This window comes from Cydia fagiglandana, chromosome 21, assembly GCF_963556715.1.
Source record: "Cydia fagiglandana chromosome 21, ilCydFagi1.1, whole genome shotgun sequence".
In the NCBI taxonomy this organism is placed as follows: Eukaryota; Metazoa; Arthropoda; class Insecta; order Lepidoptera; family Tortricidae; genus Cydia; species Cydia fagiglandana.
Genome location: NC_085952.1, coordinates 91,390 through 116,968, shown reverse-complemented (window position 1 = coordinate 116,968; position 25,579 = coordinate 91,390). Strand labels below are relative to the sequence as shown.

The 25,579-nt window shown below is 45.9% G+C and overlaps 1 protein-coding gene across 1 annotated transcript; it reads left to right on the top strand.

Annotated features, from left to right (window-relative positions):
• The first annotated feature begins 1,500 nt into the window (after positions 1-1,500).
• On the top strand, positions 1,501-25,210 carry LOC134675338 (titin homolog). The gene is made up of 8 exons (XM_063533545.1): positions 1,501-1,796; positions 2,299-2,455; positions 4,136-4,315; positions 5,194-5,378; positions 5,524-5,696; positions 13,927-14,064; positions 18,705-18,987; positions 20,132-25,210. Exons 1-8 carry the CDS (start codon positions 1,598-1,600, stop codon positions 24,919-24,921), a joined length of 6,105 nt encoding a protein of 2,034 aa, XP_063389615.1. The 5' UTR covers positions 1,501-1,597; the 3' UTR covers positions 24,922-25,210.
• The last annotated feature ends 369 nt before the right edge of the window (positions 25,211-25,579 follow it).

Below are 25,579 nucleotides of genomic sequence, written 5' to 3'. Positions count from 1 at the left end.
GGCTAAACCGGTTGTCAACTTTAGTTCCATTGGTACACAAAGACGGCGCCACTAGTATAAACGGTTGGGGACATTTTTTTGTATGGAGTTACCGTTCTTCTCCTAGTGAGTATTATATTCTTTGGTTTTGAGTTTAGAATAGGTACATACATTTAATTGAACTAAATGAACTAGACTATAGTTCGTTTTTTTTAGCATTAGAAAGAACTTGCAAGAAGGCAAGCGATCTTGACATATCTTTTAATTGAAAAACGCTTTTTAAAATTCAAAAACTTATACTTATGAAAGCAGAAGAATATAAATGATCGTATTAGATTCATAATTGTTACATATTTGCCGTAACTTATTTTTAAAATGTGGTTTTCAATTAAAAGACCCATCAAGATTGTTTACCTAATTTCTAATGCTAAAAAAGACGGACTATAGACGAACCGTTAAAACATGTATTTCTGAAAATCACAATAAGAGCCAGTGGCGGATTTGCCCTAAGGCACAGTAGGCCCGGGCCTAGGGCGGTAAGATATTTAGGGGCGGCAAATTTTGACAAAAAATTCGCTGTAGTAACAAGAAATTACTCAAAATGTAATCAATATTATGGGTGCCTTGAAAGGGGCGGCTACAGGGCCTGGGGCCTAGGGCGGCAAAGACTGCAAATCCGCCACTGATAAGAGCAGTTTGAATCATGATTAAAGCCATCACAACTTTACTATCAGAAGATCATATTGGATACAGCGTAATCGTTTTTATCAAAATGGGTAGTTGTTTAAATGATAATGAGTGGTTAAAATAAATAATGATTATGGTCTATTGGGTCTAGTTATTCAAGGCCATAAATTGCAACATTTCATATGAATCCATAATAATAGAGCCAGACCAAGCTAACTCTGCATGTGCATATAATGCACTGCATGTGTGTAAAGTTTTGTTAAGGACAAAGTGAAATGTTATACTTGGTCAAGCAAATCTTGTCAGTAGAAAAAGGCACGTAATTCAAATTTCCTATGGGACGATAACGATTCGCGCTTACATTTTTTAAATTTTCCGCCTTTTTCTACTGACAAGATTTGCTTGACCAAGTATAAATATGTATAATCAGACCGTAAAAAGTCTGCAGCGATTTTGATAGCCCACGCAGTGCAAGTGTCATTTTAAACGTCAAACTTGTATGAAATTATGACGTATACATAACACTTACACTGCGTGGGCTATCAAATCCGCAAACTTTGTTTGGTGCGACTATACATATATCACATACGCTTGGAGAGGCCTTTTAAACCAACCAACGACTAAACTGATTTAAATTGAAACTACTATTTTAGTAGACCATTCATGCTGGCAAGGAAGAACACGTCAATTGAAATTCAATGTTGCCAACATCGCAAATCATATTTTCGTTCAGAAATTGATTAAAAAATAGATAGGTTTAGTACCGCCCAGTACCGCCAGCGTTTTGACAGTCCGATTCGTTCTCTTTTGACTTTGACTTTGACATTTCTCGTACAGTCCGCGAGTTTTCGTTTCTCACGTACGCACGTGTAGTGACTTTATAAATAATGAGTAAAGTTTATGATATAAGGTAGGAGGGAAACCAAGAAGCATGGGTAAAGGCGACCCTTGTGGCGTGTGCGGCGAGACGAGGACGCGGCTGGTGGACGGGTTCTTCTACTGCGTGGAGTGCGGCACGCAGGACACGAACGTGCAGGAGACCGTGGTGGAGCACCAGGCGCTGGCCGACGGCACGTTCACCATCGCGCGCCGCTCCCGGTACTCCATCAAGATTAAGGAGGGAGTGGAAAGTACGCGTTTCTTTTTATTCTTTGGCTTTTTTATTGTTCCCCTTCTTGGCCTTAGCGCCCGGCCACATACATCTTAACAAGTTGCTTACGCTCATCAATAGCGTAGCGCTTTAAAATCTAGTTAATCCTTGGCTAATATTTTTCTGTTATTTCTTATATTTATTTCCTTCAATAACTGCTATTCATAATAATAACTGTTAAGTGTGTAACTTTAAACAATAAAAAATGTTAACCCTAGAGTAGTCAAGCTATGCTATGCTGCTATGAGCATTTGGCTGCTTGTGACAAAAAAAACTGATAAAATGTACCATACATTTGTGAAGGTATTTTTTTTACTACTAAGTGTAAAACTTACTTGTTCTAATGGTTTTTGATTTGATTTATCCCATAAAAATTATTATAAACTGGTTTCTCCATTATTTAAACTAAAAAAATCATTTTAATTATGGGTGGCAAAATGCTCCCCACACAAACACTCTCTCATGGTTCATAATTTTTAAAGTGAGCCCGGAGTGGTACAAATGGCACAAGTCCAATTTCCTCCTGGCTGGGCTGACGGAGCTGCTCATCGAGCTCGGAGCGGCCCCGAGTGTGCGCATGAAGGTGCTGTGGATCTGGAGCCGCTACATCAAGATGTTCCAGAAAAGAGAGGCAATGGGGTGAGTGGAAAGCTAAGGTGTTTAATCACAATGCTGGATTGTACAAGTGTCTAATTTCCTTCCCACTCTGTAATAAAATTAGTACAATGGGGCACTCCAAGAGTAAAAATACTTTTTTCATCACATTTGCTTGAAAAAGATCTTATTTCATGCAGGTGTACTGAAGGGTATAAAGGCCTATAAGTATTGTTCTCTTTTTTTGACCCTCAGGTGGATTTCCGGGGAAAGTTTAACGTACAAGCTGATATATCTATTATGCACTGTGAACTTATTGCCATAGCCGAAGCGTTGTCATATGTAGAGTCTATAGACCATAACAAATGTGTAATTCTGTCAGACGCAAGGAGCGCCCTTTCACATTTGGCTCGGTTACCCTCGAGCAGTCGAGGGCTTCCGATAGCCTACACCATCCTTGAATCCATCAACAAACTTCGTACGTTAAATAGGGAAGTGATTGTACAGTGGATACCTTCTCATGTTGGTATCATGGGTAACGAGGAGGCTGACCGAGCAGCAAAACTTGCAATAACCGACGGTATTCCATATCATTGTCTACCAGTACACAGCGAAGTACTAGGTAAAGTTAGGATTAGTTGCAGGCAGATGTGGAGGGAATACTTTGATAAGCGGTCTCTCACTAAAGGAATCTGGTACCGAACAGTTCAATGTCAGCCCCCTCAGGTCCCGTGGTTTGATAAAAAGCTAAGCAGGAAACAGGTAGTATCACTCCTCAGACTTCGTTCCGGGCACATTCCATCAAACAAATTCAAGCACCTGATGAAACTAGCGGCTTCACCAAATTGCCAAGAGTGCGATAAAATAGAAGATGTTCACCATGTGTTGATGGAATGTGTCCGTAATGAGGCGCTGAGGAGTGACATGACATTTATAAAATCCACCAACATAGGTAGTTGCAACATCGTCCTGGCATCGCCACTATCAGGCGAGGCCAGGTTGATGTGCAAACTATATTTAAATGTGATGTAGTGGTGTAGGTAATACTTCACTACTACATCATTATTATTATTAGATCTCATTACGGGGGTGACATTGTCACTGCGTGACAAAACCCCTTAAAAAAAAAAAAGATTAAAAAAAAAAAAGTATTGTTCTCACAGGGATTATGTTGTTATTGATGTTGTCTTGTGGCACCCCAGAGGTGCAAAGGGCCTTCACAAGCTCGCACCACACCTTCCTATCTTCAGCAACCCTTGTGGCCTCGCTCCAGCTCAACCCAACCACTCAAATTTTATTTAATGTCACGGTATAAGGGAGCTCTACTTTTACTGATGATTGTAATTTTATATTTTTGTTTATGTTTTAAATTATTTCATTTGATTAATTTAATAGCCATTTAAAATATTTTTACACAATTTTCAATTGTGGCTGCCTAACCAGTCAAGAAATAACAAACATTTGTCTGCTATAGCAGACAAATGTTTGAAATGTCACTTTTAGTTTTTTTTCTTCGCAAGTGTGATGAAAAACATTGTGTGTAACACGGGGGGTAAGAATATTATAGACTATTGTGGGGGTAATATCTCACTTACCTCCCACATTGCACGTTGTGCTATTGTAAATGTATTTATAATAACTGTACAGCTCTCATAACATAACAGATACTCAATGCGATAGTGTAGTAAGTAAGTGTACTTGTCTAAACACTCACCCCCTTGTCAGCCCCAATCAAGTGCTCAAGCAGCTGGAGGTCGGATCCTCCTCCAGCGAGGCGGAGGCGGAGGAGGCGGAGGGCGAGGAGCTCGGGCCCCGCTCCCTCCAGGCCAGGGCCCTCCGCGTCGACCGCGTCACCAACTACGTGGTGGTCGCCATACTGGCGCTGGCGCTCAACTTCGACCGCAGGTGTGTCTAACATAATTTAAAAAAACCGGCCAAGTGCGAGTCGGACTCGCCCACCGAGGGTTCCGTACAAATTTAACTTTTATATTATTTTTATAACATTTTACTGTTTTCAGATTTTCCCTTTACTTATAGTGTATCAAGATATTACTTTTTCATAGTTGTAGGTATCAAGAAGGGGAAGGTCAACGGGAAGTGCCTTATAAATTCTTCTATGATTCTTTGAAAGTGGAAAGTGTCGAAATATCCGTTTTTGCGGCATAAACGGCCGTAACATTTCTTTGTCGTAATTGAGTTTTTACCCTGTTTTTAAGGACGGACGGACAACAAACTGGTCCTATAAGGGTTCCGTTTTTTTTCCTTTTGAGGTACGGAACCCTGAAAACAAACAAAAATAAATATTATTGGACAATCTTACACAAATCAACATTAAATATTTCCCTTCAAATTTCAAGAGATCGATCTTGTAGTTTTGGAGCAAATTGTCTGCAACAACCAGATGGACCATTCATATTTCAAGTGGTATCCCGGCTTTTTGTCACGGCTTGTGAGAGAACTGAAAACTGGACTAATCCCAATAAGGCCTAGTTTCTCCTCTGGGTCGGAAGGTCAGATGGCAGTCGCTTTCGTATAAACTAGCGCTGACGTCAATTCTTAGGTTCATTAGCCGCTCGGCAAGTGGAGCACGGGCTTCCATGAGCCTTGACAATAAGCCGGGACAAACGACGCTAGGAAGAAGAAGTTTCGAAAAATTAACGGGTACAAGCCAAAAATTGAACACTACCTCCAGATTGAAAATCGCACAACCGCTAGGCTACCTACGCCTTTTTCGGCTCTCAGCGTCGTCAAGATGGGCTAAAAAATAACGTGCATCGTTCCAGCCCCATCCTGGTGTCGCACTTCCTGCGGCTCCTGCGCTGGCGGCTGCTGCCCGTCGCCGACAAGTTCCGGTTCGTGCCCGCGGAGGTGCTCGCCGGGCTGCGCGGCCGGCGCGCCGCGCGGCTCGCCGCCCTGCCGCTCGACTGTAACCCGCTGACGGTCTTCCACTACCTCCCCGTCATGATGTGTAAGATTTTCATTTCCGAATCGAACCGTTTCCCTGTAGGCCGTTTTTTTTTCAAGTTAGAAATTGTATAACTTCAAAAGTAGTGGTAACTTTTTTCCTCCAAAATGAAATCTGTAAGTAGAAGTGATCCACTCGCCGGGTTCAGGTCGCGTGAGCCGGCTGCTGGCGCTGGGCGGGCCGCTGACGCCGGACGTGGCGGGCGTGCTGCGCGCGCAGCTGCGCGAGCTGCGGCTGCCGAGCGCGCTGGCGGCCGTCGTGTGCGCGCTCATGGACCTGCTCCCCGTGCCGTTCAAAGCGAAAACGAAACTGATGCCGAAGGTGTGTCCTATTATTTTTAAGATCTCCCTTTATTTAAGCGTCGGTCGAATCTTAAGCTTCAGATGATTGAAAGATTCCGAAAATGTATTTTTTTTTTTAATTTATTTACACAAAAGGTACATGCTCATAAACAAAATTTACAATATCGCCAAACTGTAACCAGTTTGTTGGCGAATGAAGCGCTCACTTAACTAATGGAATCATGCACCTAAACAAAACAATTAGTAACTTAAACAATAGGTAATCCTTATTATAATATAAAAAAACTAACATGCATAGATGCCTAACAAGTCTTCACATTGTCTCAAAGTTTAATTTTCTAAAAGGTATGTTTTTAATCTCTTTTTAAGGATCGGCTTACTTAACCTAGGTTTACCTCTTAACCACCCTATTTCGTTAAACAGCCTAGGCACTAAATATTTATTTAACCTTTTCCCATAATAATTAACCGCCGCAGGCTGTATTAACTTCCCTTCACGTACCCTCCTCGTGTTGTATTTATTAAATGCTGGCCGTTTATACTCATCTAAGTAATAGTTTTCTAAAGCAATCAGGTATTTAATTTTTTTTTGTACAGGTAAAATTTTACAAAGTGATTATAAGTGAGTATGATTGTATCCGTAATTGATTAATTATCTACGGGTAGTGATGTGCCGTGGGAATTTCCCGGGAACAAGGAATATTCCCATATGGGAAATTCCTGGGAAATTTCCCGGTGTTCCCGGGAATATTCCCCAAACAGGGGAATATTGAAATAGATTAAGTGTATTACAATTTTCATTAAAGCTAGCTGTAACGACAAGTGCGTTTGCGTTTAGTAAAATAAAGTAGCCAAAAACCGTAAAATGCAAAGTGGCTTTCCAAAAAACACTTGGAAAGTGGATTTGCTTACAACATTCGACACTTGAGATGTTTCAAAAAAAATATATGGCATCACTTTAAGCCCCCGATGTACCTCAATGCGAAGTCAGATCATTTCGAAATTTTCTCCGTAGAAATAGATACATATAAAAAAAAATCTCCAAAAAATTATGGCTACAGATTATTTTATTGGATATTTTGATAATGTAATGCAAAAACATTCACAAGAACCCGTCCTTAACACTCGTATGTAGAAGAGTTTCTTGGTAAAAAGTTTAAGGAACTCCACCATTCTTATTAGTACCTAACTTATTTTGACCCTGATTAAACAGTGATGATTTGTATTGATTTTGTTGAATAATGGCGTATTATTTAAAAAAATGTATTTTGGCCGAGTAATCATTCCCAGCAACTATGGGAAAATTCCCAGGAAGAATGGGAAATTTCCCGGGAAGAAAGGGAAAATTTCCCGGGAGTATAGGGAATTTACGTAGGCGAATGAGATACAGTTTATAATGTTTTTTTCCAAAGTTTAAGATGCTAAGTGTTGACTGAATTTCTGATAATAAAATAGTATATCTATGCGCCATTTCAAAATTCCCCTACTTTCCCTTCATATGGGAATTTTCCCGGGAACGTTTCCGGGAATTTTCCCACCAAGGGAATTTTCCCGGGAACGGCACATCACTATCTACGGGACTCGACGTCCACGCCGTCTACGCCGATTTAACGTATCGCGATATTTGCAATTTTTAGGGTTCTGTAGCCAAAGGGTAAAACGGGACCCTATTACTAAGACTTCGCTGTCCGTCCGTCCGTCTGTCTGTCACCAGGCTGTATCTCACGAACCGTGATAGCTAGACAGTTGAAATTTTCACAGATGATGTATTTCTGTTGCCGCTATAACAACAAATACTAAAAACAGAATATAAAAATTTTACCTTCCAATAAAATTATTATTATGTTTCCTATCCACATCGGATATCTTCATTGTTCATTGAGAGAGTAACGCGATCGTTGACCAATGATGCCGCTAGCGTCTATGTAGTCGCTCCGCCCCACGCCGTGACGTAGTTCCGCTTCCACTTCCTGCGAACCGTTGCTCGCTTCCCGCCACTCGCCACCGCCATGTCATTGTTGAGAAGTACCGTCGGCATAAAAGTAGCCTAGTAGCCTGCCAGGAAGGCATTACTCAGATATCCGATGTGGATAGGAAACATAATAATAATTTTATTGGAAGGTAAAATTTTTATATTATGTGTTCCGTACTCCACATCGGATATCTTCATTGAGACCTGTTTATTATCTCCTGGTGGCGAGTTAGCGGGCGCGCAAGCGATAGGGCTACACCTACTGTCATAGAACTCAGAGAACGAATAAATATGTATACACCATATTGCAACCCATGAAATCACAGTGACTCGTTATAATGTGAATTACAGGAAATTGAGAATTGAAATTGTAATCTCAGGTTCGAATCTGACGTTAAACTGGTTTAAGAGAATTCTCATTCGAAATCGTATCCGATCCGCAGAATCTCGGCGAGTCATGTTCCCAATTAACATAAGCGAAAATATCGCTAAGTGAGTAGCTTTCCAGCCATTTAGTTATTAAGTACATCGTGGATCAAAAGCAATCGTAGGCGAGGCCGGCTTGGATGAGACTGTGGCTGAAAGAAATAAGCGAAGTGTCCCCTAACATTTTGTGTAATTCTCGCAAGGTGACGTACCCAGACTACCTACTTATACTGGGTCTATACTTTATTCCGGAGCTTCTAAGAGTCCAGTCGGTAAGACACGTTATCTGGTTTAGAGCCGAATTTCGGACACAAAATAATAGCGTTAAAGTTATCTATGTAATTGCCCGGGCTACAGTGTAGTAGAGTAAGGTCATTGACCCTGCTGCCTGATGCTAACAGCAAAAGTGCGGCAGCTATTCTATCGTACTTCTTCTAACGTACCTAACGTTGTAGGGCTATTTAAATTAGGGCAAGTAGATGTCTCGCGTCCCAAGCTGGTGCTTTGGGAGGCGCTGGTCTCGCTATTAATGGCGTTGGAAGAAGGCATAGTGTCCGATAGTGGTTCATACACAGCACTTGTGAGAGGCTTATGAACGAGTATCGTTCTGAAAGCTAACATGGATAATAGAAATAGACGTCTGAGATAGCTCGCTACTTCACTAGATAGAGGTACCTGGCAGTTGATCTTATTTTTGATGCACCATAAAGACCGTTTCTACATTGTGGCCGTACATGCAGCCTAGACAAGGGGACGATCTAGGGGCTCCCGTTACTGTTTTCTATACAAACACAGTACCGGAATCGGGAATATCCGGTTCTTCCATATTAGTGAGACAGTGACAGTTGCGTTTCGTTCGCTACGTAGCGTTAGACCTTGGCATGTTATATGCATGCGCCAGTCACGCCAGTAGCGGACGTCACTCCTGATCCCGCCAGCTCGGTGTTGGAGCGTCCTATCTGACAGGAGCTACGCCTCATTCTTAAGGTCGTTGACTCGTAAGGGAGGGCGGTCTGACGTTGTGTTCACTAGGACCGCCAGTAAATTGCAAGCTTACCACAGCTGCTTTAAGACTCCTTATCACGCCGTCGCAGTACACAGACTAGGCTGGGAGGTGGAGACATCCATGCCAAGTCTCACAGGCAGCTGTCAAAGGTCGTGGTAGCAGTTCAATGAGTCTGTTAAGAAATACCGTGGCACAGTGCGAGGGCTCTCGAAAGCGGAGGCCGGCCAACAAGGCGCCTGTCAGGTGAAGACAGTCTCGGCGGTTGCTGGGCGCAGCTGCCACTCGGGCGCGCAGTGACTTCTTGATAAACCGTTGCCCTCGGGGGTTGTACCGACCTGGCAAGTAGCAAGCAACCAGCGCGACCTGTAGACGATCTGCTGGCATCAGCAGTTTTTGCGACAGCCGTAGTAACGGAAGGGATGTAGTGTCGCCGTCGTTTTATGTATACTGTACCGGTGCGGTTGTATGTTTACACTTCTGTCGTCAGCGCTGCAGATGCGGCCCGTTAACGGTTACTCTTCGCTGAAAGGGCCTTACCTCGTACATTGTCTACCAATATTGGAGATTGTAACGGACTGCTTGCATAAGATGAGGAAGAAAGTGGTGCGAGGCTTTCGGCAGCTCCGTGTTGCTGGGGACTGCGAAGGCTTCACCTTCCTCCATGAACTAAAGTTTGTGAATTTGAGACTGAACAGAAGGCATTGAGTCTCATTTCTGCGAGAAACTCTGCAGCAAGGCAGGCCTGTATGTCGCGAAAAAGAAAACTTTCAATCGGTGTGTTGTGCCGCGTGTCCCACGTGATGTCTAGGAGCGTGATGGGGTTAGTATAGGGCATCGAGTTAGTAGCATGCTTTTAAGGAAATCGAACTGATGAAATCAAGTCTAAAATCGATTTTGGCGCTTTGCGTAACAAAACTGTTTCGATAAAGTCGAATACAGACAGATGGAAACTGCTGGAGTCCTCCTGGCCCCTTTCTCTTAGCACCGGAAACTCAAGCTTGTTCAGGCGCAGCGGGTTTATTTGTCCCATTTTGTTTATTATGGCTTTTCGCACGAGTTCGTCTTTGTAAGACGGAATTTAAGCTGGAGAGCGCGAGCAAGCAGAGATAATTATGTGAAGTCTGCAGACCTTTTCGATGCCTTTCACCTCGGTTTCGAGCGGTCGCACAGGGCCTTGTCGCTAGCTGTTCTCCGGTTGGACCACTCCATGGCCTCGAGAAGTCGTAGGAGCTTCGAACGACACAGCGAAGTCGATCAGCACCTTTATGAAGCCCGAGGAACACGACGTATTTTCCTCTGAGTATCGACATATCTTACCGCTTTCAACTCCGGGCAGTCGAGCCGCGCTAGGACGGGGCTCTTTACGACCTTGTCTGCCGTCGCCGGAGGATTCTTTAACCGAAACCAAGAGCTTAGCGGTCTGTTCGTGCTGTACCATACCATACCTATACCTGCACCATAGCTATAGGCGCCTGCGTACCTCGATGGAACCATGTGGACAGGACAAAACTGATACTGTGGCGCCCAGCGAGCAAGGGACGACATCGTCGTAGTTGCAGCATCGGTGAACAGCATCGGCGTGATTGTGGTAACCGCCGCCGCTCGGGAGGCGCCGGTGCGTGAAGCTAGGGGCGCCATCGTGGCGGCCGGCTCGGGGGGGGGGGGGTGGGGCACCGGTGCCTGAGGCCGGGCGGCTCATGGCGGCCGCCACTGGTTCGGGAAGCGCTGGTGCGTGAGGCGAGGACCCATAGTGGCAGCCCGCTCTAGAGGCGTTGTCGCGTGAGGCGGGCGGCTCCATCGTGGCGGCCGCCGCCACCGGCTCGGGAGGCGCCGGTGCGTGCGGCGAGAGGCGCCATCGTGGCGGCCAGCTCGGGAGGCACCGGTGCATGAGGCGGTCGCCGTCTGGCTGGCTGGTCTGGGAGGCACTGCTGTGAGGCGAGAGGCGCCATCGTGGCGGCCAGCTCGAGAGGCGCCAGTGCGCAGGTGGTGGTGCCATCGTGGCGGGCGGCATCATCGTGGCGGGCAGCGCCATTGTGGCAGCCGCCGCCGCCGCGTCGATGCGTAATGCGAGAGGCGCCATCGTGGCGGCCAGCTCGGGGGGCAGGCGGTGTCATCGAGCGGGCGGCGCCATCATGGCGGCCACCGTCGCCAGGCTCAGGTGCGAGAGGCGCCGTCGTGGCGGCCAGCTCGACAGGCGCCGGTGCGCGTGACGGACGTTACCGGCACGGGAGGCGCCGATGGCTAGGCTCGTAGTTGCACGCATCATCACGGCGACGCTGTTGCCCTCGGCGGTGCCATCGTGGTGGCCACCACCGGCGCGTAGGTCACCAGCGACGTCATGACGGCCGGCAACCAACGCGGCGATCGTCGCTGTACTCGTAGCATTTCCACTGCTTACACGTAACTTACCTTCCTTCCCCTCGAGCAGTCGGGACGCAGAAGCGGTCCGCCTTCACCTTGGCGCGATCCACCCGCGATGCGCCCGCAGCTGCAGGAGCGGGCGTGTGACGTCTCGCAGAGCCACGCGGATCTCTCGGAGTCCCGCTGGACTGGAAGCGTTCGCACCGCAACTGTAGCAATAGGAGCGGGCGTGTAACGTCTCGCGGAGTCCCGCGGACTGGAGGCGTCCGCACCGCGACTGCAGCAACAGGAGCGGGCGTATGACGTCTCTCGGAGTCCCGCGGACTGGAGGCGTCCGCACCGCGACTGCAGCAACAGGAGCGGGCGTGTGACGCCTCTCGGAGTCCCGCGGACTGGAGGCGTCCGCACCGCGACTGCAGCAACAGGAGCGGGCGTGTGACGTCTCTCGGAGCCCCGCGGACTGGAGGCGTCCGCACCGCGACTGCAGCAACAGGAGCGGGCGTGTGACGTCTCTCGGAGTCCCGCGGACTGGAGGCGTCCGCACCGCGACTGCAGCAACAGGAGCGGGCGTGTGACGTCTCTCGGAGTCCCGCGGACTGGAGGCGTCCGCACCGCGACTGCAGCAACAGGAGCGGGCGTGTGACGTCTCTCGGAGTCCCGCGGACTGGAGGCGTCCGCACCGCGACTGCAGCAACAGGAGCGGGCGTGTGACGTCTCTCGGAGTCCCGCGGACTGGAGGCGTCCGCACCGCGACTGCAGCAACAGGAGCGGGCGTGTGACGTCTCTCGGAGCCCCGCGGACTGGAGGCGTCCGCACCGCGACTGCAGCAACAGGAGCGGGCGTGTGACGTCTCGCCGAGTCCTGCGGACTGGAGGCGTCCACCGTGGCCCGCAGCGTCGCGGTGTCTCGGAGTCACCTTGGACGACAGCAGAAGACGCGGCGCCGGCGCGGCGCGCGCGGGCGGGGGCGGGCGCCGGGCCCGCGCCCCCGCGCCGGGGGACGGGGCGCCCCGGTCGCGCCGCAACTAACAACACGAGGTACTCCCAGGCTACTGCCTGAGAACCCTCCGCGAGTGTCGAAGTAACTTCTGAACGCCAATAAAATTAGAATATCTTAAACTGGCTCACCGGATGGTTCGAGACAATCCAAACCTCCTTATCAGCGAAGCGCGGCGCCCGAAAGCAGCGCGCGCAGGCCGTCCGCCGCCGCGCCGCCCGGGCGCCGCCGCCGCCGCCGCAGGCACGATGACCGCACGTTCCCTCTCCGATGCGGAGCGACTTGTTACCACTTGTTAACAAAAAACCACTGACGCACTTCCTACTTCGATCTCGAAAATGCGAGTTAACGGTAACGATTTTAGCAGCATGGAATGTGAAAATTAATTTAGCAAGAAAAAAGTGGGTAGAATCGAAAAGCACCGTTCGATGACTTCGATCGCGAGACCGCCAAAAGACTAATAGTGGCGATCTCTGCCATATCTCACTATTTAATCGACCGAGCTTTGGATCGGAAATGTTAAAGCACCATGCTGCAAAAATATACGCAAAAAATATTTGCGGACCATCGGTCAAGACGGTCGACGAAACAATGACATGGCGGTGGCGAGTGGCGGGAAGCGAGCAACGGTTCGCAGGAAGTGGAAGCGGAACTACGTCACGGCGTGGGGCGGAGCGACTACATAGACGCTAGCGGCATCATTGGTCAACGATCGCGTTACTCTCTCAATGAACAATGAAGATATCCGATGTGGAGTACGGAACACATAATAAAATAAAGATTTAAGTGGGGCTCCCATACAGCAAACGTGATTTTTGACCAAAGTTAAGCAACGTCGGGCGTGGTCAGTACTTGGATGGGTGACCGTTTTCTTTTTGCATTTTTTTCCGTTTTTTTTTGCTTTATGGTACGGAACCCTTCGTGCGCGAGTCCGACTCGCACTTGCCCGGTTTTTATTTATTATTTAAATGGGACTTAAGTCCCATTAATCGCGATTAGTCGCGATTAATCGCGTACTAAAAAAAGTAAAAAATACGAGCTCAGTTATCCGCGATTGAGTTTGAGTAAATATGTAGTACTTGATGTTTATTTCTAAATATCTCGACTCTGTTCATTCCGTTCCGTTTATTAAAGTATGACTTTTGTAATTCATTTTGTTTTTTCATTTTTAATTTTAAGTTTTTCTTAGGAGTAATGCATCATTCTGTAAGACTCGTTACTGTCACATCCGTCTGGCCAAATTGTCAATGTCACTATACATTTTTGCGCTTCGAATACGTATCAAGTTTCAAGGTCTAGATCTGAAGCCATCAAAATTTGAGGAATTGGATCTCATGGAACCCATCATCAGAAACAAAACTGCATTCAAAGATTTTCTAAAAAACAATCCAATCCAATTGATAATAAAACCTTCTTTTTTGAAGTCCGTTAAAATATATCGAGAATAACGCTCGTAATCCGCCACTCAATAAGTTTTTTGCGCTTAAAGGAGAAATTGGGAGGAGACTACTTCCCCGACTACGAGACGACGGTGATGGCGTACATCGTGGTGGCGCTCAAGATGTGCTTCGGCCTCGACGACGACCGCGAGCGGCGGCTCTCCGACGCCGTGGACCTGATCAACGAGGTACCCGCCTCTACCGTAACACTTCCCGACGAGGACTACATGTCGTTTAAGGTTAAAGCGTGTTTAAAGGACGGATCCGGGGAGGGAAGGCTCGACCACGAGACCGCCCGGGACGGCGGAGACTACGAACGGTTCGATGAGGTAACGTATAAAGGTAAAATAGTTTTCATCTCTCCTGTTCGGAAAGTTCACCTATCATAGGCTGATAACCGGGTGGAAAATTTCATTTCCCACCCTAGGGTGGAAAGTAATTTTTTTTTTTTAATTTTTACTTTGAGCAACAGCTAACAGCCATATATGCCATTATTATTCAGTTAAAAGCTCTCATATTAGCTTCCGCATCAGTGGCGGGACTTCCATACAAGCCCAAAAGCCGGGCTTGCCCTAAGGCAACTAATTGCCTTACCGAAATTACGTAGTGATAAGATCAATAAAGATTATTTTGAAAATCGCGCGCCAAACGAACCCGTATTATTAAATTCAAGCCACAGCGGCCTCGAACCGCGGCACGAGCGTGTTGCAAAATTATGCCGCGGCGTGGCGCCTCGTCCGCGCGAACTAAATTAGGCGGAGGATGTTCTAGCTATCCTGCTCGAGCTCGCACTCGTTGGCTTGCAACCGTGCTTGCTTTTTCGTCCCGCTCTGAGCACTATCAGCCTACAAACCGTCAAAGAACGATGTAACTATTTGTTGGTATGTATAGCAATTTTATAAGACGATTTATGCTTGGATTTTGTGTGAAGTTAGCTGCATAAGTTCGCACAGCGCGCGTTCGCGTTTACTTCAAGTGTATTATTATTTAGTTGAGCCGAGTCAGTGGTCGAGTCGAAAGTAATGAAAGTTTGTTTATGTGAATTTGATTAAATAGTGAATGTGAATTTGTTCATTGTTGTGGCGCTTAGTTTAATAAGTGTTAACAATGGATCAAGAAGTGGTTCCTTGTGACGGTTTGAAATGCGTCCACGTTTTAGTCAACCAAAACAAGGTAAAGTCTTTGACCTTTGTCGAAAAACGGGACCTAATTTCCGCGGCAAAACCAACACCCGACTTGTGTATTTCTCAGTCAAGTCGCGTAAGAGAAATGTCTGTAGGGCCGTCTACAAAACTCATTGGATTGTTGGTTGTTCCCATACAAATAAGATGTATTGCTGGTGTTGCATATTTTTTTCGAACCATATTAACGTTTGGAATACTTCTGGCTATAACGATTTAAATAATTTATCTGGAGCAATAAAGAGGCACATGAATTCCGGTAAACATATGTGTGCAGTGATTTCTTTTAGCAATTTTGGGAAACAAAGGATCGAGGCCTCTTTGTCGCGACAATTATCAGAAGAAATATCAAAACATAACATGCGTGTTGACAACAATTGTAGTGTTTTTCAGAGGTTAGTCGATATTGTGTGCCATTTAGCACAGCAAGAACTTCCTTTTAGAGGACACGATGAGTCAAACACTTCGTTAAATAGGGGCAATTTTTTGGAACTTGTATCGTTGCTATTAAAATATGACGGCGTTCTAGAAAAACATGTTCAAAGCGACAAACCAAGCTATTTGTCTAACAAAATACAAAATGACATTATTCATTCCGTAGCAGACGTGCGCTATGATTAGCTCGCCTCGTCACGCTAGCAGATGCATTTGACCCCGAAGAGTGAAGATTGGACAGTTATTACGAAAACATATCTTTCGGCTTGCCCTACTCCAAAACCCTAGGCACGCTACTGTTCCGCATGACTGAAATTGGCGCCTTTTATATTTTGATCGAAAAAAAATCGAAAACCATAGACAATCAATCTTAAATTGGGATGTATCTGAAACGGCCATAATGTATACGCGCCTTAAAAAGTGAAACCGAATGAATGAATGTAATGTATAGTCGGTCATGCAGATCTTGTCAGTAGAAAAAGGCGGCATATTTGAAAAATGTAGGCGCGAAGCGATATTGTCTCATAGAAAATTTGAATTTCGCACCTTTTTTTACTGACAAGATTCGCTTGACCATCTATAATGATAATTACTAATAATCATCCTACATTTCTCGCGTTTGACTCTCCTCATAGTCGAAATGAAAAGTGGAGCGTTTAACTCGGGTAAAAGTAACCGTCTCACCCTCGAACTATCGGCGCGGAAAATATCTCGGGTAAAACGGATCACTCTCCACCCTCGGTTAACGATCTACTATGAAGCGGGGCGAAGGGCGGCATCTTAACGGCGATACTAAAGAAAAACTAAAGTCCGGCCCGTTAACGAATAAACGATAACGACTCCTAAGTTTTAGCGATCCGGAGGAGGCGGAGGCCCGCCTGGCCCCAATTTCACATCGGTGACAGGTGCGACGAATTGTAAAATCACTATTGCTGACGTCACAGGCATCCATGGGCTACGATTACCACTTACCATCGGGCGGGCCGTATTTCTGTTTGCCTTCATTGTTTTCATTGTATTATTTAAAAAAACTTTATTATATCGGAAAAAAACAGATATTTCTCATGCGAAGTTTCTGACAATTAGGATTGTTCATTTTTTTTAGACCCCCATTTTTATTTTATTTTCTAAAAATATAGGTTAATTTAAGATACCAATTTGAATGATTTAGTAATTCGTGGCTCGGTTGAATATTTATAATTTATTGAAAATATGAGATACGACTTCTCGTAAATTACATGTTGTCGGCTGATTAGGATAATGCACAAGCAACAACAAGCATTAAAAAAATAGTTGTCATTGTCAATTGATTGTAATGTCACCCGTCGACAATGGCAGTGTCACGAGTTTCTATAAATAACAATCGTCTGGAATGGAAAACTCGTTTATTTTGAATCATTAATTTCAAAATACCTACGCTATAAATTTGAGAAAGCTGATTCCAGAAATCTGCCTAAGTTATATAATATAACTCCCATAGTATCCATATAGCATCCAACTCCAACCATAACTTGGCTGAAATCAAGGGAGCAAAAATACAAATGTAAGTTACCTACATCATATATATTTTAACTGATTCGATTTGTAAGAAGATTGGATTCATAAAATCGTTACAAGCGTCCATTGCTAACTAGGTAGCTTAGCACCCAGTGGGTGGTGGGTGCTTTCTGCCGGCTTGTCACCATTGTTTGGATATTGTATACTACATACTTATACTACTATATTAGGAACATGCCAATTTTGCTAATTATATCCTATTATTTCAGGTCATCGTGATTCCTATTTAGATACAGCTGTGAGATATGTAACTGCACTTGGGCCCAGAACAAAGTTGAGCATTTTGTATTGAAACGAACGTCATATTAATTATTAATCGTCGTAATACTTTACGACCGTAAATAATGCCTGGGAACAGAGTAAATAACAAACCATACACTTCTCTTCTGGATGGTCAACAAGAAGCCATCATTGTCAGATGCTCGTGCAGAACATGATAAACATACATTTAATGTAAAGTTACTATTTTTTTTGGAAACATATACCTATAACATATTTCCCAAATTAATAAAAAAGTAGGTAAACAAAAACATGTTTTATTATTCACAACTCTTTATTAAGTCTTGTCCACCATGATATCAGCAGCTTGAACTGCAAGATGTACCTGGAAATTAGAAATTATATCTTTTTAAAGCAGTTTCAGGCTGAATTTTGAGTATGGCTATGTATTCTTGTATATTCCTTCTTTCTAGTAGGCACCATCTCTGTTTAACGGTTTGCCTTTAGATACTCTGGCTACATTACCACAGAAAATAAATAGATACCACGACCCTACCAATAAAGTGAGCTTTTAAATACTTAATTGTAGTAAATTAATAATAATTTTATACTTACATCAACGTGATTCTCACAGCAATACTGTGTGTAGCACGTGAAGTAGGTAGGTATTCCAAGTTTAATTCACGGCACCATCTTTCACGTCGTAGGTCTTCGTGGATTCGAACTATTATTTTTGTGAATCATTCCCACACATAAGAACAAGGTTTTTGATATATTATTAAGCAATGAAATCTACTGTTTAGGTATTAATTATAAATCAAATTGTAACAAACAAGCGCAGCGGTTTAACTGAAAAATTTTGTTATGACAATCGATGACAATGATAACTTTGACAATACGTTAGTGACGGATTTATTTACTATGGTTCGATAACTTTTATTATGCAATGACTTTACCTTCAGCCCAGGAGAAGGTCAAACTAAGGTCATAAGGATATTTGTTGAAATATCTTCAATCCTCAATTATTATATCGCAGCAAATGTCGGAAACTGTTTAAAAACTTTATATCTCGAAATGGTTTTCGAAATAGAACATTTGAAAAAAAATGAACAATCCTAATTGTCAAAGATTTAGAAGAATTGTAGGTAATTCTTGACAGGTAATGAGTTATATGTCGGAATTTCGTGACAATTGTAGTGTTTCTTGTGACAATTGTCATAAACTTAGCAAGAGAAATATCTGTTTTTTTCCGATATCATAAAGTTTTTTTAAATAATACAATGATGGTGGCAAACAGGAATACGGCCCGCCCGATGGTAAGCGGTAACCGTAGTTCACGGATGCCTGTGACGTCAGCAACAGTGATTTTACAATTCGTCGCACCTGTCACGTTGGTGAAACGGGGGCCTGGTGAGTCGGAACCTTTTGTTTTCCAGGAGGCCGGGCACCCCCTCGCGTACGGCTCGGCGCCGGAGCCCACGGCGCGGCTGTTCAGCTTCCTCGCGTGGGCCGCGCACCTGCGCCTGCGCGCCGCGCTCGCCGCGCGCCACGCCGCGCCGCTCGCCTGGGCGCGCGCCCGGCGCGGCGCCGACGACGCCGCCATGGAGCACTTCACCGAGCGAGCCGGCGAGCGGCGGCACGATCCCGACAAGAGTGAGACCGACGTCGCCCGTCCCTTCTTATCTACGACGTCGTCCGGTCCGGTGTCGGATGTGGATTGTGAGATCCCGCGGTGCCGCGGTCGGGCCGCGGGGCGCGCCCGGGCGCCGTCCTCGGCGGTCCCGCGCGCTCCGACGGACGTCGCCCTACATTCGCGCCCGAACAGAATATTGTCGATCCGACGGGGCTAAAATCGGAAGCGTGTTTCCGATTCCGATATCGTATGTCGGGCGGCGCCTATAAAAAGAGCGGCCGCGGGGGTGCGCCGTGTGGCGTCGGGTCCGCCTCGTTTGCGTCGTTTATGGTTTTTTAGGTCCCGGGGTCGCCCGGCTAAAATGGGCCCGGGTGGGGCGTATGTGCCGACTTCGCGACGAACGGTGGAGCGAGTGCGTTTCGGAGTGGAGACCCCGGCCGGGCGGACCGCGCGCCCGTTGATCCGATGACATAAAAGAGACTGCGAGACCGGTCCGGATAAGGGAGACTGACTACCGCTCAAAATGGAGAGAGATTGGAGAGGCGTATGCCCGACGGTGGACGAACACACGCTGAAGAAGAAGAAGAAGAAATACTAGCTATTTATTAACCTCCTAAGGCCCAGCCATACAAATGAAAAATCCAAAATTTGCCACTGAAATTTGAACTTACAATGCAGGGAGTCGAGTATGTTTTATTTAAAAGTTGAACGAAACAAAACAATTGCAACTCTATTCTTATTCCATTATGGTTGAAATTTCATCGAAATGATTAAGTACTACAGGTAGGACCTTGGGCCTGAAGAGGTTAATTGAATAAACAAATACAAAAATCCACATCTGTCTCACATTTTACTCTCATCCGATATCGGATCGGCCGATGTGAAAACGCTCTTAAATCTAAATAAGAAAGAACTCGTACTATTAATTTAATTTTTAAAGAGCAGAAACGTCTGCGAACTATGCTATTAAACTCGGATTTTTGAACTCGCGACCTCTGGATCTGGTCTGGATCTATTATTCGTCTTTCTTTACAAAGTGTAATTTGGACATAAATGTCGTTTATTTTACGGATAATACTCTGCTAAAAAAATTTAATGTTAAAAATACTTTGAAATCGTAACTTGTCTTTTGTAACTTTTTACTTTCCGATATATATATAAATATTATAGTCACAAAAATATTATAATATAATACTAATAATCAATAAATTCTTATTTTCTGTTATCCAGCTATCAAGAAGGGCGCCAAAGCGAGGTTAACCGACCAAGTGACCATGGAGATATTGGACAGGATCCCCAAGCGGTACGAAGTCGGCGTCCCGTCCCTCGAGGAGCTCAGGCCGGCCATGGCCTCGAGGGAACCTCAGACTGCGATAGCGAGGGCCATAGGCCACCTCCTGCCCGCCGAGCGGAGGAAGCTCCTCGACGAGGACTTCACGCAATACTCCCTCGAGTACGCGTACAGACACCTCGCGCTCCCCTCCCCGCCCTCCCGGCACGGGAAGCTGTTCCGAGGCGTCAGAGTGAAGGACGGTCGCGGACGACGGCTCGGGGACGCCGTGTACAGCAGCCTCGCCGACGCCACCCCGGTCTACGTCAAGGACTGCGCCAACCGCCACTGGGCGCGCGCCGCCCGCCCCGCCGCCGCGCACGTGCGAGCCCCAGGCGACGCACCGTACCGCTCCCCGGACACTGAACACGAGAAAGAGAATGACGACTTGGAGACCTTTGTGGAAGAGGACGAGGGCACGAATATTTTTGACGATGATTTTTGTGATATGCCGATCAAGGACGAGAAACCCGATTCGAAGGATGATATAGACGTCGACGAGACTAAACGTGATATAAACTGGGGCGACGACGTTGACAACTTTGAGAGCGCCGGCGTCGAAGATGACGCCGACGAATGCGACGTATTCGATAGCGACGACGAGGTCGAGCCGCGGTTCGACCCCGACACCTTCGACAGGAAGGAGGTCATCAAAGAGATGATGGCGGCCGCCTATAGAGACTGCCACGTGCCGATCCCGGCGCGATATCTACCTCTCGGTGAGAAACCGACGAAAAAGATGAAGAAAACGTACCCCAGTGCGGCCCCGATCCGGGAGTACGTTTACGGCATCGGAACGCAGTACTGGGCCAACAGGCTCAAGAAGCGGGAAGATGCGGCCAAGGTCGAGGACCTCGTGGCCGCCTACAGGGGCAACTTGCACAACGACGTGCTACACCAGGTGGAGGAACGAGTGCGCGCGTTCACGAACGCGAACGAGAGTGCCGACGTCATCGAGCCCGCGACCGAGCTCGCGGACCCTAGCCGCCCCGCGGACGGAAACGCCGTGGAAGACCGAGATGTGGACGAGTCTAGAGACGTGGAATTTATTGAAAATGAAGCCAAAAATTATAAAAGTAACGACGAAGACTCGTGTGAAGAGCACGCCTACGACCCTGTTCTTAAAAACGATGCTGATTTTGATGAAAAAACGCACGACGTCGAGCAGTTGTACGTGAAGCTGAAGGAGCTCCCCCCGGAGGCCGAGCGAGCCGCGAGTCCCGACGACCAACTCACCGCCATCCTCGACCAAACCATCCGCCAGATGAAACATCCGAAAATAAAGAAAAAGGGGGCAATGATCATAAAGACCGATATCAATCACTTGGTGGACGATCCGAAACGTATCACCAGATTTAATTACTGGTTCACGTTATTATATGCAAGACCTAAAGACAACAAACATTTCCTGAAGTCAGACCGGAGATTGGAGAAAGAGTTTGAGGAGAATTCGTCGCGCAGCTTCTGGTTCGTGCTGAAGGAGTGCTCTGCCGTGTTGGACATCTCGCCGCTGCGCCTCTACCGCCTCGTCACCGAAATCGAGAAACAGATGCTCAAACTACTGCCCAAAAATCAAAGAAAAGGAAATGAACCCAAGAAAATGGGAAGACCCCCCTTACACAAGCCTCGTTTAGACGAGTACCCCAAAAAGAAACGTGGGAGACCTCGCAAACACATGGACAAGAATCTTTCAGGAGAAAGTGGCTTACACTGTAGACCAGAAAGACTCCGCAAAGACTTAAAAAATGCAAGCGCCTCTCAGAGTCAGGACCGGCCAAGGAAACTAGGAGAACAGCGCAAAACCTTGAATGGCAACCTTTCAGAATCTAGCGACTCCCAGGAGTGGCGACCTGACACACTCAGCGAGGACTCTGAAGATTCAAGCACCTCGGAGGATCAGGACCAGCCAAGGAAACGAGGAAGACCCCGAAAACCCCTGGACAAAAATACTTCAGAAAACAACAATAACTCACAAAGGTCCAGCAAAAACTTAAAAGAGTCCAGCACCTCGAAGAATCAAGACAAACCAAGGAAACGGGGAAGACCTCGCAAAACTCTGGGCAAAATTATTTTAGATGACAGTGACTCAGATTCGCAGGACTTGAAACCTCGAAGATCCAGCAACGACTTGGAAGATGCAACCATCACACAAAACCAAGACCTACCAAGGAATCGAGGAATACCTCGCAAAACATTCGATGGTAACCATTCAAACACTAGTGACTCGGGGGACACCAGTCCAGAAAGACCCCGCAAAAATTCAAACACCTCACAGAATCGGCCGAGAAAACGAGTAAAACTTCCCAAACACTCGAAAGAAAATCTTATCTCAGACACTAGCGACCCGCAGGACTGTAATTTCGAAAGTTCAGAAGATTCAAGCACCTTGCATAATCGACGAAGAAAACGTGAAAAACCCCTCAAACTCTTGGACGAAACTCCTTCGGATGACAGCGACTCCCAGCAGTCGACACGAGAAAGATCCAGAAAATACTTAGGAAATAGTACTTCACAAGATCAGGACCCATCTAGGAAACAAGGAAGACACCTCAAATTTCTGAATGACAGTGTTTCAGAAGACAGCTACTCGCCGGAGTGCCAACAAGAAAGATTCGGCACTCTCAGCGGAGACATAGACGACGAAAGCGCCTTACAGAATCACTACCCATCAAGGAAACAAGTAAAACCCCTCAAATTCTCGGATGAAAGTGTTTCAGAAGACAGCGACTCACCGGAGTGCCAACAAGAAAGATTCGGCACTCTCAGCGGAGACATAGAAGACGAAAGCGCCTCACAGAATCACTACCCACCAAGGAAACCAGTAAAACCCCTCAAATTCTCGGATAAAAGTCTTTCAGAAGAAAGCGACTCGCAGCATTGGCGATCAGAAAGACTCGACAAAGCCTCAGAAGCTAAAAGTATCTCGCAAAATCAGGATCAGCCAAGGAAACACGGAAGAACCTTAAGGAGAAGTTCAGAAATATCCAATACGTTAGACTCGAGACTTCAAGATGATAATAACACTTCCCAGAATCAAGAGCATCCAAGTAAACGGGGAAGACCGCCCGAATATGTGGACGAAGACACACCAGATGTAGGCGCCTCGCAGAGGAGCACCCCAGAGAGATCCAGCGCATATTTTGTCTCGGGTCATATAGAAGGTGAAAGCACATATTTAGATTCGACACATATAGACGTTGAAACCGCCTCACAGAACCAGGAGCAACCGAGAAAACGAGGTAGACCCCGTAAATACATTGATGGCAAGCCTATAGGCGGAAAATTGCAGAATCCAGAGCAACCAAGGAAACGGGGAAGACCTCGTAAGTATGTGGATGGAAAGCCTTCAGGAGAAAAATCGCAGAAATCAAATCCCCAAGATGAACGCGCCTCACGAAACCAGGAACATCCAAGGAAAGGGGGAAGAAACACCCCGCAAAACCAAGAGCACCCTAAAAAACGAGTAATACCAAGACTTCGTAAATCCTTAGAAAGGAATGTTTCCGAAGACAGCAACTCTGATAAGAGCAGCCCAGAAAGATTGAGAACATACTCAGATTCGAGTCTCCAAGAAGGTGAAGGCGCCTCACAGAAACAGGAATACCAAAGGGAAAGGAGGAGACCTCTTAAATCCTTGGACGAGGACCATTCAGAAGCGAGTGCTTCGCAGAGGAGCACCCCAGAAAAATCCAGCATATACTTGGATTCGAGTCATGAAGGATATAATAGCCCCTCACGGAACGAGGAGCCGCCAAGGAAAAGAAGAAGACCTCGCAAATCCACCGATGGGAGTGTTATAGAACTATGTGCCTCGAAGAAGGGTTCTCCAGAAAGATGCAGCAAATTTGACTTGAGTCTTCAAGATCAAAGCGCCTCACGACCGCACCAAAACGTAGCTGGAAACCCTCCAAGAGGAAACATCTCTAAGAGGAGCACTCCAGAAAGATCCAGCACATATTTAAGCTCGAGACTTTTACAAGATAGTAGCGCCTTGCAGAGTCAGAAGCACCCAAGGAAATCTTGGGGAGAGAGCAGTTTGCTAAACAGGACCTCTGACATAGCCAGCACAGACATGAATTCGAGTCTTCAAGAAGATAATAACGCTTCTAATAACCAAGCACAACCAAGAAAACGAAACAGAGCAAGCAAATCCATGGATGGGAGTCTTTTAGAAGCGGGCGCCTCACAAAAGACAACGCCAAGAAGAAAACAATCAGGAGCCAGCATATACTTAAAGGTTGGAAGCCGTTCACAGAAGGAGAAGTATCCAGGAACGAAACCTGTACAAGTGACCCTTTCGGAAGTAGTGAACATCTTGCAAGAGAGGAGACCAGAAAGGGTAAACCCCAGCAAATACGTAGAGGATCCAAGCGATTCACAGAACAAGGCACATCCAAGTAAACAAGGAAAACCATGCAAATCCATGGACTTTCCGAAAATAAGCACCTTGCACAGGGAACCAGAAAGACCTAGCCCATACTTAAACTGGAAACCTCTTGAAAATGCAAGCACCCCGCAGAACCAAGGACACCCAAATAAACCAGAACGATTCAGCAAATACGTCGAGAGAAATCTTCCAGATATAAGCGCCATTCAGGAGTTTCAGGGCAGTTCAGCTGAGCCGAGTTTGTTGCGAAACAAAAGAGAAGAATATTCTGAAACGAAAGTGATTAGTTTCGATCAATTCTAGTGACTATGTGATAGATTTGTGTTAGGGTAGTAGTAAGTGCCTATTGTGCGAAACCGATTCGTAATAATTAATAACGACTGATTTAAACTTTCACGATTATTAAACATTATCAAACTGCACAACGGGACTTAATCGCGTATTTAAGTTTTAAGATTTACCTCCGACATTTCGATTTTCAATTAAATTAAATTAAAGACGTCCATCTTCGTCATGATTCGTTATTAATTATCAAACTGCACAACGGGACTTAATCGCGTATTTAAGTTTTAAGAAGACCGAAGTTCTCCGAGACCACGGGGACAACGTCGTCCTCGAAACGTCGGAGGTAAATCTTAAAACTTAAATACGCGATTAAGTCCCGTTGTGCAGTTTGATAATTAATAACGAATCATGACGAAGATGGACGTCTTTAATTTAATTATTAGTTTGATACTTATTCCAAAAACTTTCATTGGGGGTCATCCATTAATTACATCACACGTTTAGGGGGAGGAAGGGGTCAAGAAAATGTGACATATTGTGACATGGGGGAGGGGGGAGACACAAACTTTGTGACGTCACTTTAACTTCATCAGTAACCGAAAATTTATTTAAATTATTTTATTCGCTGTACATTTCAATAACAAGTTTTTAAAACGATAATCGTTATTATTCGTTT